Source organism: Calonectris borealis, chromosome 28, assembly GCF_964195595.1.
Source record: "Calonectris borealis chromosome 28, bCalBor7.hap1.2, whole genome shotgun sequence".
NCBI lineage: Eukaryota > Metazoa > Chordata > Aves > Procellariiformes > Procellariidae > Calonectris > Calonectris borealis.
The window spans coordinates 4,972,652-4,989,151 of NC_134339.1; the positions used below are offsets into that span (position 1 = coordinate 4,972,652).

Genomic DNA, 16,500 nt, shown 5'->3' on the forward strand with positions numbered 1-16,500 from the left:
TATCCCTCAGAGATACGATATGGGGCACAATCAGCAGGCAATAGCAAACCCAGCCATCATGTACTCTCCTCTAGTGCTTGCAGCAGCCCCTGACATGGGACTGGAGCAGGACCTGTGATGTCCTGTGACCCTCCATCTCTCTGAAGTCCTGCTTAGCTTGCTGGATGGACGGGGTGGCTGGGGAGCAGAGCTCTGACTCTGGCTGGCAGGAGGGATGCAAGCTGCTCTGCACCTCCGGGCAAGGACACAGATGGAAGCACGATCTGTTGTGCAGTCTCTGGGGGCACTGCCTGCCTGTGTTTACCTCCGAGCTACTGAACAAGGGGATCTGCTGCAGGGCTCAGCCCCATGTACAGCACTGGCTTTCATGGCAGAAAAATACCTCCAAACATCAAATGCCATCAGAGCTGGAGATGATAGGCATGTGAGGAGATCTGCATTGATACACCTTTGCAAACCATGCACAGATGCCTGGGTTTGGGGAACATGTGCTCACATGCGTGTGCGTGCCAGGGTGCTGTGGCTCAAGATAGGGAGGTCCCTCAGTGAAAGAGGGGGCTGGGTGTGGGTGGCCTGGCGCTGGGGTGCTAGCAGGACTGTTTTGTGGAGATAAGGGTGGTGGTCTGAGAGCAGCATGTATCAGTGCTGGGGCAGCCACCTCACTGCACTTGTGTCCTTCGGCAGGAGCTGGAGGCATGCAACGCAGAACTGGAGCGACGCCTTCACCTTGCCGAGCAGACGCTGGCAGAGACCCTGGCCGAGAGGGAGAAGATCCAGAACGAGGTCACCAAGGTGGCGGAGATAATGGATGTGAAGATATTTGAGCTCAGTGAGATCCGTCAGGGACTAGCCAAGCTGGTAGAGAGCAACTGAGCAGCAGCACACTCAAAGGAGACACCTCCGGAGGAGGGGAGCCCGAGCTGGGACTGGTTACTGACAGCAATTACAGTCACAGAACAGCCTCGAGGTCTGTTCGGGCAGGATACGCCAACATACCAGCAGCTGCCTGGAGAGTGTGGAGACCAGCCACTTACTGCCCACTGAACACCCAGAGAGAGGGCAGAGAGGACCTGAGCTCCTGAATCCTCTACAGGGAGCATCTACAAGTCACAGCCAGACCTCTCTGGACCCTGCCGTGGCTGTGGCATGGTCCAGAGACAGCAGCTGTCCCTGTGCTGCCTTCCCAGCCTCCCTGCTGCCACACTGTGTCTCCAATGTTTTTACAGTTTTCTAGGGGAAGGGGCTGAGCAGCCTTCGCGTTTTTTCAGTAGTTTTTTAGGAAACCACTTGCCTTTTGCAAATAAGCTGCCTGTTTCCCCACCTAGGGAGGGAGGAGAAGTTCTAGCACACCGAGGACAACAGTTGCTCCTTTTCCTCTTCCCCAGCCCTAACTATCGTGTCTTTCTAACAGGATCCAGTAACCCTGGTCACTGTCAGGAGCTTCCAGAGGTAGCAGAGTCCCCACTGCAGAGAAGGGTGCTTGCCTGACTGTGTGTCCTTTCCAGTGTTCAGTCATATCCTCCAGAGGAAAAGGAACTGCAGGTTTTAAAGCTCTTATTAGTTTAACACAGTGGGATTTAATGACTTGTTAAAACTCCTTTAAGCTGAGAAGAGTAGAGGCTTGGTTGGGAAAGGGGCATTTGAGAAATGGGACATCCCTGAGGGGATGACCAACAAACTGCTAGATTGGCATCTCCCCCGGCCTCTAAGGGCTGCAGTTAATTGAAATTAAATGGAGCAAATCGCAGTTGCTCTTGGTTTCTTTTTTCTTTTTTTATTGGGAAACAGTCCACAGAGATGTCCTGCTCCGTGTCAGCCGAGCAGTATTCCTTGTGAAGGGTACGGGTCCCAGCTTGCCATGCTTGGCCAGATTAAATGAGAACAGGAGGCGTTTGGAGCATGCTGGGACTGGTGCCCTGCGGGGCCTGTGGGAAGTGTGTGAGTTATCGTAGATGTTGTCTAGTAATAGGAATTGAGCAAGGCCTGAGGGAGGCACCACAGAAACCTGGAAAGTTGTGTCCCCCCCACGGCGCCTGCTGCGCCCCCGTAGTTACCTAGGAGCATGCTTAGCCCTGTGCTGAATGACGAAGCAGTGTCTGTGTAGAAGTAGTTAGTAACCTTACAGGAGTGTTGATGGATTTGGATTTTGTTGTTGTTTTTTTGCCCTCTTTGCCGCTATAAGTTAGGTAAAGACAGCAGTAATCCTGGGAATGTTTCACAGGTCTGCAGAAACTCTGGTACTTAGGAAGCACGGGCTGCCAAGTACTGCCCTCTCCGACCCTCGGCAGACCTGTGTAAGGCAGTGCAGCTCCTCAGGGCCTGCCTCTCCTTTCACTCACCTGGTGACCACGAGAGGAACCCACAGTTCCATGCACTGCCTGCAAGTCAGGGCAGGATTAGGTCTGGCACCTTGGGAATCTGCTGGAGTGGAGAGGTACTGGTGACTCTGTGCTGGATTGTGTCTAGGCAAAGCCCTTCCCTCTCCCAGGGATGATGAGGAAACATCAGGATTTCCAGACCTACATAGCCAGGGAGGGGCTTTTCTGTTTTGGGGTTGGTTTTTTTTTTTGTTGGTTTTTACTTTTCTTTTCTTTTCTTTTCTTTTTTTTGCATGAAGTTCTCACAACTGTATGGGGCTGGAGCTACTGTAGTAATATTTGTTTCAGGGTATTTAAGAAGGGAAGGAAGTAAGTGGGTGGCAAAAATTTCTAGGGACTTGTTTACCACCCCATGCCAGTGTTCATATTTTATTCCTACAGGAGCAGCCTTCTTTTGAAATAGAGATCAGCTCCAAGAAAGGTGTGTTTGGTTTGCGTCTCCGTCACTGCAATATGGAGGGAGGAGGGTGGGATTTGAGAGTACGGGAGAAAGAAAGTTGAGCAAAAGTTTCTTACGTTCTGTACTACTACTCTCTGACACTTCTCTTCTGTGGCTGCGACCCACAAGGTGGAGCTGGGTATGGATCCTTAAATTCTGGCAGTGACCATCTCGCAGCCCTGCGTCTTGGCCAGTGCCTGTGTTGTATTGCTCATTGAGGGGGCTGACCAGACGTGTGTGCCACGCCTGGGTGAGTCATCTCTCCCGAGGGAGGCCACGCTCAGACCGTTCCCAAGAAGTGAGAGGGAGGACCTGAGTCAGGCTGCTGCGCATCCCAGCAGGACTCCCTCTGAGTGGGGGAGAGGCAGACGCAAGCTGCAGCGTGGTGCTCAGCTGAGACAGCAGCTCCGACAGCTTCGTGGAGCGCTGTGCTGCCTGCCACTCTCCCCAGGACCTGCTCTGACCTGGGTCAGGCAACAGTATAGCATGAGACCCAGCTCTTACGCTATTTAAGGCTCTTCTCGTCCCTTATGCATTTTATATCCTCGAAGTACAACTTAGCATCACTGGAGAGCTGCATCAGACCCACAGCAAAGACAATTGACCCATTGACAGTCTAGGTGGAGTGCAAGAAGATCTACAAGTCATACAACAAGTCACAAATAAAAGGAATCTGCAGTTAATCTTCCACTTCCATCCTGCAGGAAGCTCTCCTTGTTTCACACAGTGTTCAACCTCTTCGTGTCAGGCTAAGAGTCAGCCAGGGACAGACTCGGTTTAAAAAAATGTTATGAAAAAACCAGAATGCTATGAAAAGCACAAGTTCTAGGCTGCTGCTTATCTTCATATCCTATATGAAGCCAAAGCACACAAGGTGCAGTCCCAGCCCCCCAGGTCTCTCATCATTATGGTGTATAAAATTAGCGTTGAGAGTGTTGCTGAGCTTAAACTGTGGGTAGGGTATCTGGGTACCAATAAGAAGGGTGTGCTATGCACTGATCCTGCAGGGATCCTGAAATAGTGCCTCCTCTTGAGACTCGGCAGCCCAATATATGATATCCTGAGGAGCTGTAACCCCGTGGAAGTATTGTTTCTGTCTAGTGGGGGAAGTATTACACCCAGTCATATTGTTAAGTGCAGATTCCTCCACTCGGCTCTTGTGAAATCAATACTTCTGCGGTAGGAACCAATGGAGCCCATTCACTGAACTTTCTGAACAGCCCATTTGTTGCAAACAAATGGTGCTGCCCGCTTCTGGAAACTTTGCTGTGGGAGCTGCCCTGTCCCTGGCAGGATGCTGGACGCTGTTTCCCTGCACACGGTGTACCTTGAGGCCAGCGGTACTTGTCATGCATTTGCTGTGCATCGCTCTGTCAGCTAGTCACAGTCCTGGCTGTGCTCCTTTGCTCTTTCATTGTCAGGAACCAGGAACAGAGGCCATTTTCCTTTACACTCTTCCCTACGGGTGCTAGTTGCAATTCTTCTCCTTGCCAGAATAATCTGAATAGTGGCTTTTTGATGAGATCTGTCCTGTGCTCAGCATTTGTTAAAAGTCTTTCATTGAGGCATTGCAGGGCAGTGTGATGGATGGTTCTGGGAGGCACTTTCCGTTGCAGTCTTCCCCTCTTCTAAACTAATGAAAACCCATTCATCACCAGCTATTTCCACAAATGCCCTAAATCTGTGGTTAGCAATGAGACAACCCTACTGTAGACGGCATAGCAGCAAAGCACTAATTCCATCTGCCCCGCTCTAGTGAGCATTTAAAAAGGACTTCAGTTGTGTTTCAGAACAGCAGCACTCTAACACATCCCCGCCATGCACTTTCCAACCCTCACCCCTTCCTTATTTATGCTTCTCTTGCTTCAAAAGGAGAAAAACTTGCGTTACAAAAGACAGCAATGAATGGCAAGGCTGCAGTTTTATGTTTGCTTCTGTCTCACAATAACAATTACTGTCAGCAACTAAGTAACAGTGGCTTCCTTGCTGGAGGAGAAATGCTACTGATTGCAGGTACCTTAAGAGACCTAATTCTTTTGGCAAATGAGGATCTTAATTATTCATAGAAAACCTAGACAGAACATTAATAAAGGGAATGTGGGGAAAATGGTTCTCGTATGAGATCAGGATGAACAAATAAAAAATCTTGCAACCTTCCCCTCCTTGCACGACGTTCTGATGAACAGCAGCAAGGTGTGATTCTCTGCTCTGAATCCAGACCCACGACAAGGTCCTTCTGACCAGCTCAGCAAGAGGAAATGAAGCTTTGCTATTACAGGACACGCCAATAATAGAGCCTCAGAAAAAGGATGTGTCTAATGCAAACTCCATCTGACAGATGCCAATACAGGCCTTCCAGGCTGAAAAGGAATGCAAGGCCAGTCCAGACCTAGAGCTGACCCGGCAGTCAGAGTGGCAGACCACCACCAGCTCTGCCACTGGCTCACTCTGCAGACTCCCTCGCCTCTCTGGGCTTTGATTTCTCCTCCTCCACGAAGTAGATAATTACTCTCCCTGAAGGACTGTTGGACTTTTAAATTACTAGCATCTACAAGGTGCCTGGAGAGCCAAGAGAAGAAGAGGTTAGCACAGGCCAGGCTGGTTAATACCCTAAGTCAGTTGAGTGATTTTAAACAAGAGGTAAAAATCTTTCTCTTCCCAAAAAGCCGCTGCAGAGTCCCCTGGTAATGCATGTTGTGGTGTTAGGCAGCCTCACATCAAAGTTACTTAACAGATTGTCTTTGGTATCTGCATTTTTGTGAGAACACACTGAAGCAAGTTCATGATGGAGAGAAAGCAACTAGGCACTTTGTTTTATATCTCCAAAGGATCAAACTTGGGGGAATTTGTAATTAAATAGCACCATTAATGAAAAATAGGTGACCTAATCCTTTTGAGCTCCTGCATCTGGGCTGCAGAGATCAGCTGCTCTGTTACTCAGAGGATAGGTTATTTTTAGTTCAGAAATGGTATGTTTACACTTGACAGCACAGGCAAGCATACTCTGTGAGTGTAACACCCCCCCCACATATGCACACACTGGAAGACAATTTCCGTGTGCACCAGAGAAGGCAATTAAATGTGTGTTTTGGAAAATGTCCACAAACACATAATAAAGCCCCAAAAATCCAGTGAGGTTCACAGTCCCCTTTCCCAGAGTAATTTATAATTATTATCGTTATTAGATTGTGGTGTGTAAAGGCAGTTTCTGCTCTGAGGGAAAAGAACATGAGCTACAGCACTAATCATCTCTGCGCAAGGTCCTACCTCCTCCGTCAGCCTCCCTCCACCCCACCAAAAAAGCAGCAGGTGGAATAACGCTGGAAATGAGACACTTGTGGTAAGAGCGAGCAACGCTCCAGACAGAAGAGACGTGGCAGCTCCAGCAACAGGTAATCCAAAGGAGCAGCACTTGCCCGCTCCAGTCAGCTCACAGCTGAAGCAACGCTTGCATCCACTCAGCTCCCCAGGCTCTGCTGAGCGCAAGCCTGCGAAGTGAGAATCAAAGGTACCAAATTCCATTTCCTCGGATGCCACTGTCAGCGGCAGCTGTAGGAAGTTGCCAGGTGGAAAGGGGCGGGAGGCTGGTATCACCTCTGTCCCCGTGGCGTGCAGGGAAGGGCTCTGCAGTCTGCAGACCCAGCTATTCCAGGGCATTTGGCTGTTCACTGGGACTCGCATAGGCTGCCACGAATGTGACTTGTCACCCCTTTCTCACGTACCGCATCCTGCAGTCTGCACGTGTGCGACTGTGAAAACAGGGCAGCCTCTCTGCCTCAGCACTAGCTCCTCGCCCTGTTGCTAGCTTATTTTTCCCAAGGGCTGGTGAAACAGCAAGTGAGAGAGGATGCTGTATATAGTCTCTGCCTTCTGTTTCCACCAATGCTGGGCTAACAGGGTTTCAAATCCCAGCAGGCAACAGACAGAAAACATTTCACTCTAGCCTTACTGGCTGGAGATATTAATGTCCAGACTTTGTTATGGGTAGACGAAAACAGTGTCTGAGCCTAGAGATTGGTGGTATGAGTGCCACCTCTCCTGTGATCTCAACCTGGGAGCACAGGTTGTGATGATTGGGCTTGGGAATTCAAGAATGATGCTGGGAAATACTGAGCAGAGATGAAGGGATGGGGATGAGGTACTGCAACAGGCTAGTGCTGTGCTCACAGCTTCTCCTTGCAAGGCCAGAGCAGAATCTTCTGCTCCTTGACAAGTGCTCTCCCTCCCAGAGGTGACAGGAATCCAAAGCAAGTCATGCAGGGATGCGTTCCCGGGAGACAGAGCTGCTGCAGGGAGTGAGAGATGGGTATGAATTAAACAGAGCCAGCAGGGAGGTTTTCTTAGCACAAAAGAAAAAAAAAGATCCAGGTATTCCTTCCCTTTGTCCCATTTTTGGAGTCCTGATGCTGGCAGGGAGGAACTAGGGGAGTTACAGTGTCAAACATGTTATACCCAGAGTGAAGACACATGTCTTCACATGAAGCTGCAGTCAAGCCCTGAATGAGGGTGTGCCACGGACAAGGATTTTAATCAGCAAAAACTGGCAGGGAAGAGCTTTAAGGTGCAGCAGGGAAGGTGAAGGTTCAACAAAGAAACTGCAAGGAGTTGGGAGGAGAGCCCTGGAATGGAGAAGCAGCCATAACTATGATGGAGCATTGCAGGGTTCAGGCTCAGTCCTGCCCTGCAAGTAAAGGGAAAATCCTGAGGTTGAAGCACTGACCCAGGAGGACCCTGCCAGCAGCAGCACCCAGTTGGGGCCTGACTGCTGCATGGGCAAGGCTTGGGAACAGGCAGCCCTGTCCCCCTGCTGTCTCCCTGCTTTCTCAAGCCCAATCTTTAATATCCAGCTGCCCAGCCAAGAAGCTCTGTGCTGTATTTTCCTCTGAACAAGGACTAGAGCCAGCAGCGAGGGCGTCCAGAGCACACCAGCTGCCATCTACCGGCTAACGTGGCGGCGGGGCCCCCCGCAAGCTACCCCGGGAGAAGGGCTTGGAGGGGAAAAGGCCATTCCTGGTAGAAAAGCTTGTTAAGCAGCTTTTTAAGGCTTTCAAAACAGCTGAATTTGTGTTTGCAAACAGCATCCAAAGGTAAAGCAACAGCTGACACAGTGCAGGCTGGACCAGTGGGATTTCGGACAGCCTGAAGAACCCACATGGAGGTACAGCCGTGTTAAATGCGCGCAGAGATGGTGTGTGTGCGCCAAGTGCAGCCCCTGCAAGGGGAGAGCTGAAGATGGCTGCATCTGCAGCCAGCAGCAGCAAAGCGGGAACATGAGCTCCAATGCAGCACTGCTGTCTCAGCAAAGAGAAATCAAAAGCCCAGCCCAAAGATTAGCCCAGACTATTTCATTGCAGCTGCCTTTTCTTCACTGTAGAGATCCAAAGCTTTCCTGCCTGATACAGCATCCATACATGAAGGAGGTGCCAGCCCCTGAAGGTGACTCCTGTGTTACCAAACTTGTCCCCACTGCCACATTTCCTTGTTCAGCAGATGTGCTAGTGTGGAGGATTTGTCAAATACTGTGCATCTCACCTAGGAGGATCCCAGCCTCTCCCTTCTCCCTGCAGAACTTCTGGGAAGCACCCCTCAGAGATGTTTGTTCCTCTGTAAGAGGGGCAGAGATGGGGGGAAATGCTCCGGGAAGAGACAAGTATTTCCTTAAACACACACAAAGCAGCCAGTTTTGGCGCGTGCCTACAGACCCATCAGCGTAAAAGCCAGACAGAAGTGCCCTGCAAGGTGGGAGGCAGAGGAGCACGCGCTTGCCAACGCCTCAGAGCAGCAGGGCCCGACGATGGTTTCACACCCAGGGGAGACAGGAGGATGAGGAGGGCTGGCACGGGTGCAGGACTGTCCCTCGTGCACGCCCCGGCACAGCCCCCATGCCAGTGTGGTGTTCAACAGCCGCACACGGTCTGGGTGAGAGAGGAGGCAGCAATCTGAGATGCTGAATTGAGAAGAGTTTCCATGGCAACCCAGGCAGGGAAACCCCCCCAGAGCTGGGGAGCTTGAGCTGAAGGAGGGGAGAGAGCAGAGCGTGTGGAAGGCGCACAGCGAGAGGCCATGGGTGTGCTCAGGCCAATTCTCGCACAGCACAGACAGGGAAGCGTGCGAGCGCCTGCTTGGGGGACTGGGAGGCAGAGCCACACGGGGAGGAAGGTGGTTTTACAGTCACGACGCGATCTAGGCTGTGATGAGGAGGAAGTCCTTATACTCCTAGGGCATCCCAAAGGTTTATGACGATGCTTAGAAACCCCAGAATGGAATATCCTACTTGGGGGGCAGTACGGACAGCACGTACAGAGATGTCACCCGACGTCCTTTGGCCCTGGGCAAAATGTAAATTCCTAATCTGGGAATTTAAGGCATCTTTCTACATCCCAACTAGCACAGCAACCTCTTTTTCTACTTGGCCCCTCCCAAAACTGATTATCTGAAGCAAGAACATCTAGTCAGCACTACAGTGAGCTCTTATTTCCAGCACGTGTCCTACCCTCACAGAGAAGGCTGCTCAAGAAAGACAGGGGGTGTATTAAAAGAAATTTTGAATAAATTCCTTTTATTCAAAGACAAGAGCCTTGATCAAACCCCACGTGTCACATTGTGCTGGAAGAAGACGAACTGAGAAACCCCCACCAGGGTGAAGCAAAGAGACTTCAGACAGCAGGTTAAGAAGTGTCTGCGAGAGGGAGGGGATCAACTGATACTCAAAGGCAGTATCAGCACCCTCCCCAGGAAGGCAGGAGCAGCCTGTCCCAGAGAGGATATCTTTTTAATCTACAGCTAACAGGCTTGCTCCTCAAATTAGCATGCACAAGGCTGTAGAAGCATTTCGTATTCAGAAAGCATCAGTCTGATACAAACCTATTTGCTGCTGCTGCAGCAGCTGCCACCGGTAACAGCGAGCTGTGCTACAAGGCAAGCTATTGAGTGCTTTTTCCTTCCTGGAGGGCACCCAAGAGGACAAAGCGAGGAGGAGCGCGTTCAGGCATCTCTGAAACCCCAGGCGGTACCACACCCATCTCGCTTGCCACCAGGCTGCAGATGGACCTGCACCTCCCAAGCCCATGTCAGCGCCTGGCCTGAAGGCACCAGGAGGCCCTGCTGTGCATGGCTGGAGGAGTTTCCCCGAGGGAAACACCAGCTTTCCTCCGCAAGACCTCAGTCTGCACAGACCACGCTTGAGTCAGGCAAAGGCACCACAGAGACCACATGCTCCCAGGAAAGGAGCTGGGCTGAGGTTGCATGAAGGCACTGAGGCATGTAACACCCACAAGACGCTCAATCCTTATCCAACTCATCTCTTGAAATAAAACTGATTTTATCTCCAAGCTGTTTGCCCACACAAGTACTGCTCCCCGCCCCTAAGATCCCACAACTCCCCCATGTGTTGGAGAAGGTCAAACATCCAGTCACTTGTTGCAATAAATATTTATTTGGGCACTGACCACAGAAACTATTTTTGTAAGCTGGAGGACAGCAATAACAGATCTTCAGTCTCAAGTCATAGAAAGCTCTGAACATTAAAGAAGGCACTGAGGATCAAACCTGACATCAGAACAGAGATGGCCAAACTCTGGCCTGAGATACTCTGGGATTTTGAGTTGTCTCCATAGGGAAACACAACTGTTTCTTGGGAGAGCTCAGCCCCCTCCAGCCTAACCACCCTCCTGTTCCAAACATACGTGGTGCAAATCTACACAGGGAGGCCCAGAAACCTACAGAGCAGACCCAAATATAAACCACTCTGGTTAGTCTTGGAGGGTACAAGAAACAAGGCAATCCTACTCTTGGGATTCTTCTGTGCCAGAAACGGCCTTTGAACGGACTGATCATCTGGGAAAACAGAGACCCCCAGCAGCCCCGGGCTCCAAACCATGACTCTGCTATCCCTACGGATAGCAGCCCAGGGTTGGAGTCTGAGTCAAGGCAGGCAATCGCAGGCAAGAGTATCACTTAAATGTATAAAGCAGAATTATCCCAAGGCGACCCCAGGACCAGCCACACAATACAACCTCCCCACGTGTTCCAGGAATTTTCCTCTCAGAAAACTCTGGGCTATGGCACAGATAGGGGCTGAGCTCATTTTGTCACAGTATTTTTAGACTCTGGCTCAGGGGAGAATCTGTTGATATAAACAAGTGTGAGTGGCAAGCACCAGCCCTTGAAAGGGAAAGAGCAATGACTGAATGAAGGGGGAAGAGAGAGAGGATCTTTATTTCCCTTCACGTCACCAAGAATTCAGGTCTGGCCTCTCCCTTCGCTGGAGGAAGGAAACATGCTCTTGGAAGACATTCTTCCAGGAGACTGATCCAGCCTGCCAGGAACGGCCCAAGCCAGCAGCATTGTGCAAGAAGGAAAAAAAACGGAGACTGTTTATCAAAGTGTCCCTTCTCCCCTCGCCCACCTTCCCCATACTCTCCAACACTGATTTCAGGTCAGAAGTGTCCACATTAAAACACGTTAGATCCCAGTATTCCCAAAGCAGCAGCAACGTCAGGGCAGTCCCGGCCAAGCAAGTCAGGCCAAAGGATGTTACTTCTCTTCCGTAGCATGGAGTTTGTTCCGCCGCTCCATCTTCTTCTGCAGTTTCCTCTTCAGCTGCAGTTGCTTTTTCTTCTGCAGTGTCTGCTGGATCTTCTCACGGCATTGCTTGTTTTTCTTCTTGATCTTGGCTAGCTCTGCCTTCCTTTTTGCCTCCAGATCTGGATCCTGCAATGGCAAATGTCAGGACACTAGTGACATGCCTAGGGACAGCGCCAGCCCCTTTGCCTTTCCTAGATGCCCACGTTGCTTTCTAGGCTGTGACTGAGTAGGCTGCAGAAGTCAGACACTACCCCAATGCACTTTTTTAAATCAGTCACCCTTTAAGAGAAAACTTCACCACCCTGAAGGGGAGTGAGGCGGACGCACCACAGCAGTGAGGGAGGAACTGTCATTCCTTTTCCACATCGATGGCATTATACCAGCCACTGATCAAAGTAGTTTATATAGCAGCAGCTCTCACCTTCCCTTCAAGGATCATTTGTTTCCGCTTATTTATTTCTTTCTTCTCATCTAAATCCATTCCCTCCAGTTCCTGTCAAAGCAAAAATACAGCAGGGCAATCAGTAACCAAGCACCGAGTCTGACACAGAGAAAAGCAGAGCAGCTCTAGAGGGTCAGCAGAACCTCACCCGCGTTCACACATTTGGTAGCCTGCAGACCTTCCCTCCAAAGTACCATCCTCAACACTCAGCAGCACAAAAATGCTGCAAAAATGTGCAATAACAGAGCAAACCTAGGGAAGATAACTAAAATGACCCTCCCCACACTCAGGTCTATGTGCTTCCACTAGAAAAAGGAACAAAAATTCTTATTTATGTGCTCAAGAGCAAAGCTGCGTATCCAGAGCTGCACGTTAGACTGCAACGAATCTCCTGGTTACACCCAGCTGCCCAAGATCTCCAGTCCTCTGAACAAAGGGGCTTCATGTTGCACACTTACTATTTCACATTCCCTCCTGGTGACATTCACTTGGGTGAGGATGTCAAGCACAAACCGCTCCTCCACAGAGAACTCCTGCAGCTTCAGTTCTAAATCAGGGCGAGACATTTACAGACCATGGTTGGTTACAAAATCCAGGGGCAGATTCTCAACTAGTAAAAAACCCAATATAGTTCCACTGATTATCAGTGGAATTGTTGTCACTATGATCACTCTGACTTCCTCATGCCTACAACAAAGGATTAAATCCTCCCCTCTGCCTACAATTCCCCATAGCACAAGACGTTGCATTTATTAGGTCTACTTCCTAAAAAAAAGATGAAGTCTGAATCTATGCAAAGCAACCTGTTCTTCTTGTCCACCTCAGCATACACAGTAGCAAGGAAGTAAGGAAGAAGCTGGCTGCTTTAATAAAAAGCTAGCAGAGAGAGTTCAACACACTGGTTCTCCTCCACTAGAAACAGCAGGAAGACAAACGTGTTCATGCCTGGCACACCCCAGAGCAGAATCAAAGCTGATGGAGATTCAAGGGCTCCTGCTCTTTTCCGAGCCTTAGCCACACAGGGAAGAGAAACCATTTTATGCTGATGTTCTGGATCGTACATTCTGCACCGATGAAATCAGGGCTGCAAGTACCACAAGCACAAAGGAACATGCATAGTCCCACATTTTAGCAGCATTACTGGTGCTCTACTTACTGATTTCCTCCTCAATAGCATGTACGAGATGGATGTCATACTGCGTCACCAGTGTAATAGCTATTCCTTTCCGACCTGGATGATGAAAACACAGCGATATATGAAACCTGACAAGCAGGGAGATGAAGCCTAACCCATGCCAAATTCCATCCATCCCCATGAGTCAGCCTAGCACATTGTGGTGACGGGGTGCTCAGAGGGGGCTTTATTTGCTCTGAAAATTCAGCTAACTATTGGTGCAGATCAGACACGAGTCAGGGTGAGCCATCATTGCAATCTTAAGGCAGGATGCCGAGCCAGCGATCCGAGTAGATCCGGCGCTGACTGAAAAGACTGCACTGCAACTGCTGCGAAGCCTCCTCACACCCGTTCAGGGCTCAGCCCCAGGATCCCGGTTTTAGCCAGCAAACAGCACACGGTTTTCCCTGCTCACCCGCACGGGCTGTCCGGCCAACCCGGTGAATGTAGATTTTCGGCAGGCCGGGAGTGTTGTGATTGATGACAACTTGTACTGTAGGAATGTCCAAACCTCTAGAATGCAGGGAAAGAGAACAGGAGTTGAAAAACACTGTTTTAATATATGCAGTTTAAGTTCCCGTCCTCTGCCTTCTCCAAGAGCCTCATATTCTCATGAATATAGTCTTTATTGGCTCGGGCGGATTCTAGGACAAACTCTCTCCTCATGCAACTCTCCTATAGTCACAAAATGCAACGTTGCCCTGTAGCCTGCCGTTGCCTCCCAGACCCAGAGAACACACTAAGCCTCATCGAAACCATTCTCCTGCTAGAACACACACACACCTGCTGCAGCAAAACAGGATCAGAGCTACATTGCACACAAGTGGGCTCCAAAACACAGCTCAGAGATGTTCTACAACGGAAGTGAACAACCCTGTCCTACCCAAGTGGGGGGAATTTAAAGCTCTCCTCTTGCTAAACCCACCCTAATCTCTACAGTGGTTCTGGTGCTTAAAAAGCAGGCTTAAGACCTTTGGCAACAGAGACCGCGTTTTTCCCTTACCTGGCAGCAACATCAGTGGCAATGAGAATCTTAAAGATGCTGGACTTGAACTTTGCTAAAGCTGCAAATCGTTGCCGCTGTAAAGAGGAAAGTCTGTATGAGGGATGTTGTGATCCACAGGAGCTGTAGGACTTGGGCAGACGTCTGGCTCAGGGATGCAGCTGGAAGCATCCATCTCCCGGATCTGTCCGTCACTCACCTGTTTCATCATGGAATGCAGAGCTACAGAAGGAAAGCTGAATTTCCTAAGCATCATGTTCAAGACTTGGCAGTCCCTTGAAGGAAAAAAAAATAATCAGAATGTAACAGGGAAACTGATGGATCAGGACAGAGCTGGGGTCCCTCGAGAAGCCCTCGCACTACAATTACCACAACGCAGTTAGTTACTGAAGCGCTCCGACAGAAGCAGGGAACAGGACACCCACTCCACACCCACTCACCCCAGAGAGAGAGAGTGGATTCCCACCTGCATTCAGGGGAATGTCACCAGCTCCAGGGCTCAATCCCAGTCACCTGAACCACCGGAAGGACGGGAACAGCCCAGAGGAGCAGACAGTGCTATTTTCCCCATCCCTTTTCCAGTGTCCATCAGCAGGAGGAAAGGAAGATGCGGGGAGGTAAAGCAGCTTGACCTTCTGACATTTCTGGGTGGCCCTTCAGCCCCAGACTGCTCAAGGGAAAAGGTGTTTCTCTACCAAATTTCAGAGTAGACTTAAGGAAGCAAATACCATCCCAGCCTAACACCCAATAGAGTGCGAATTTGGAATATGAACTAGAAATGTAAAGGCACGTCTACATTAAGAGCAATCACGAGGAACAATGCCACTCACTTGCAGGTTTTAGTGAAGATAATAATAGACCAGTCTTCATGCTCGTCCTGGAAGGTCTGGATTAAATGGACAAGGTACGCGTCCTTGACTGCTTCGGGTACAAGCAAGTAGCGCTGGTCCAATTCATCCACTGTCCGCACCCTGTCGGGAGGGGAAGGCAAAGCACCAAGAAACACTGGTTTGGCAAGGGAAGGTGGAACGCGAGGGAGATGAAAGACAGTGAGGAGACAAGATAACGCAGAGGAAACAGGATCCTTCATCCGCTCAGTAGCGTGGATGAAGACTTACTCGGACACAGCCTCCCAGAAGAACGGTCTGTTTGCGGCCAGGCTCTTCAGCTCCTTCAGCGTATCGGTTAGCGTGGCGCTGAACAGCAATGTTTGTCTGCGTGCTGGAACAGCATCCAGAATCACCTCCAGGTCCGCGGTGAAGTCAGCACAGCCCTGCTCCAACAACCGGTCAGCTTCATCCAAAATCTAGGCACAGCCGAAAAGAAACGAGATCATCTGCATGCATACCTACAAAGCTAAAAATCTTAAAAGCATAAAAAAAAACCTGGAAAACTGCTTTACCAAGAACTTTAGCTTTTTAAGGCTGAAAGTGTTGGAACTGCGGAGGTGATCTGCCAGCCTGCCAGGCGTAGCGATGACAACGTGGGGTTTACGGGACAGCTCCAGCGCCTGCGCCACCATGTCTGCAACAAGAACCGCAGAGCCGAGTTACGGGCAACTCAACGCGGACCCTAAAATCGTTTGGTCTGTAAGGCTAAAAAATGTCACTCTCCTCGTTTCCGCCAGCCTCCGCTGCCTTGGGCGCTGGATGACAGCTCCTCAGCACAAAGAAAACACACCGTGCGGAAAGAGAGCCTCGCCGGGCGCTCTGCTCCGTCCCAACCCAACCGTACCGGGGCCGGAGGGGAAGGGCAGGGGCTCCGACGCCCGCACAGCAGCACTCACCCAGGCCGCCCACCACCACGCAGTCCTTCAGGCCGAGGGGCTTCCCCAGGACACGGAACTGCTCGGCGATCTGGTACGCCAGCTCCCTGCCGGGAAGGAGAGAGCTGAAGCAGGGCCGCGGGGCCTTCCGGGGCCGGCTCGCCCGGTCCGGGCCCTCCCGGGGCCCCTCCCTACCTGGTGGGCGTCAGCACCAGGCAGAAGATGCCGTAGGGGTCCTCGGAGAGCACCTGCAGCACGGGCAGCACGAAGGCCGCCGTCTTCCCGCTGCCCGTCTTGGCGCAGCCCAGGCAGTCGCGACCTGCGAGGCAGAAGGACGGGGACCGTGAGCGGCCGTTAACACCGGGAGCGGGAGTGGGGCCCGGGGACGGGCCCGGGGATGGAGGCCGGAGGACAGGGGCCAGAGGACGGGGCTGGGGCCCGGGGCTGGAGGACGGGGGACGGGCCCGGGCGTACTCACCCTGCAGCACGGGCGGGATGCAGGCGGCCTGCACGGGCGTGGGCCGGCTCAGCCCCACCTGCCGCGCCTGCTCCGCCAGCCACGGCGCCAGCCCCAGCGCCCGGAACTCCGCCATGGCCGTGCCCGTCTGCACCCGGCGCTTACGGCCGCGCGTCACCCGCCCCCCTCATTGGCTGCCTCCTGCTGACGGCACCCAGCCTGCTTTGCTCGGCAGCCGCTTCCGGCGCTCTAGTGA

General features: G+C 51.3%; 2 protein-coding genes across 4 annotated transcripts in view; one reads left to right on the forward strand and one right to left on the reverse strand.

Moving 5' to 3' along the window:
• Window positions 1-2,798, forward strand: part of HOMER3 (homer scaffold protein 3) — a 24,451-nt gene extending 21,653 nt beyond the window's left edge. For all 3 annotated transcript variants that reach the window (XM_075175661.1, XM_075175662.1, XM_075175663.1), the window contains one exon: window positions 685-2,798. In XM_075175661.1, the coding sequence (XP_075031762.1) occupies window positions 685-873 (189 nt within the window). In that variant the 3' untranslated portion in view covers window positions 874-2,798. The remainder of the gene's footprint in view (window positions 1-684) is intronic.
• DDX49 (DEAD-box helicase 49) lies at window positions 2,559-16,482 on the reverse strand. The gene is made up of 13 exons (XM_075175635.1): window positions 16,266-16,482; window positions 15,983-16,106; window positions 15,809-15,894; window positions 15,425-15,546; window positions 15,141-15,328; window positions 14,853-14,993; window positions 14,222-14,297; window positions 14,023-14,099; window positions 13,435-13,532; window positions 13,002-13,076; window positions 12,304-12,392; window positions 11,825-11,896; window positions 2,559-11,529 (listed from the first exon to the last, which is right to left on the reverse strand). Exons 1-13 carry the CDS (start codon window positions 16,378-16,380, stop codon window positions 11,353-11,355), a joined length of 1,440 nt encoding a protein of 479 aa, XP_075031736.1. The 5' UTR covers window positions 16,381-16,482; the 3' UTR covers window positions 2,559-11,352.
• Between the last annotated feature and the right edge of the window lie 18 nt (window positions 16,483-16,500).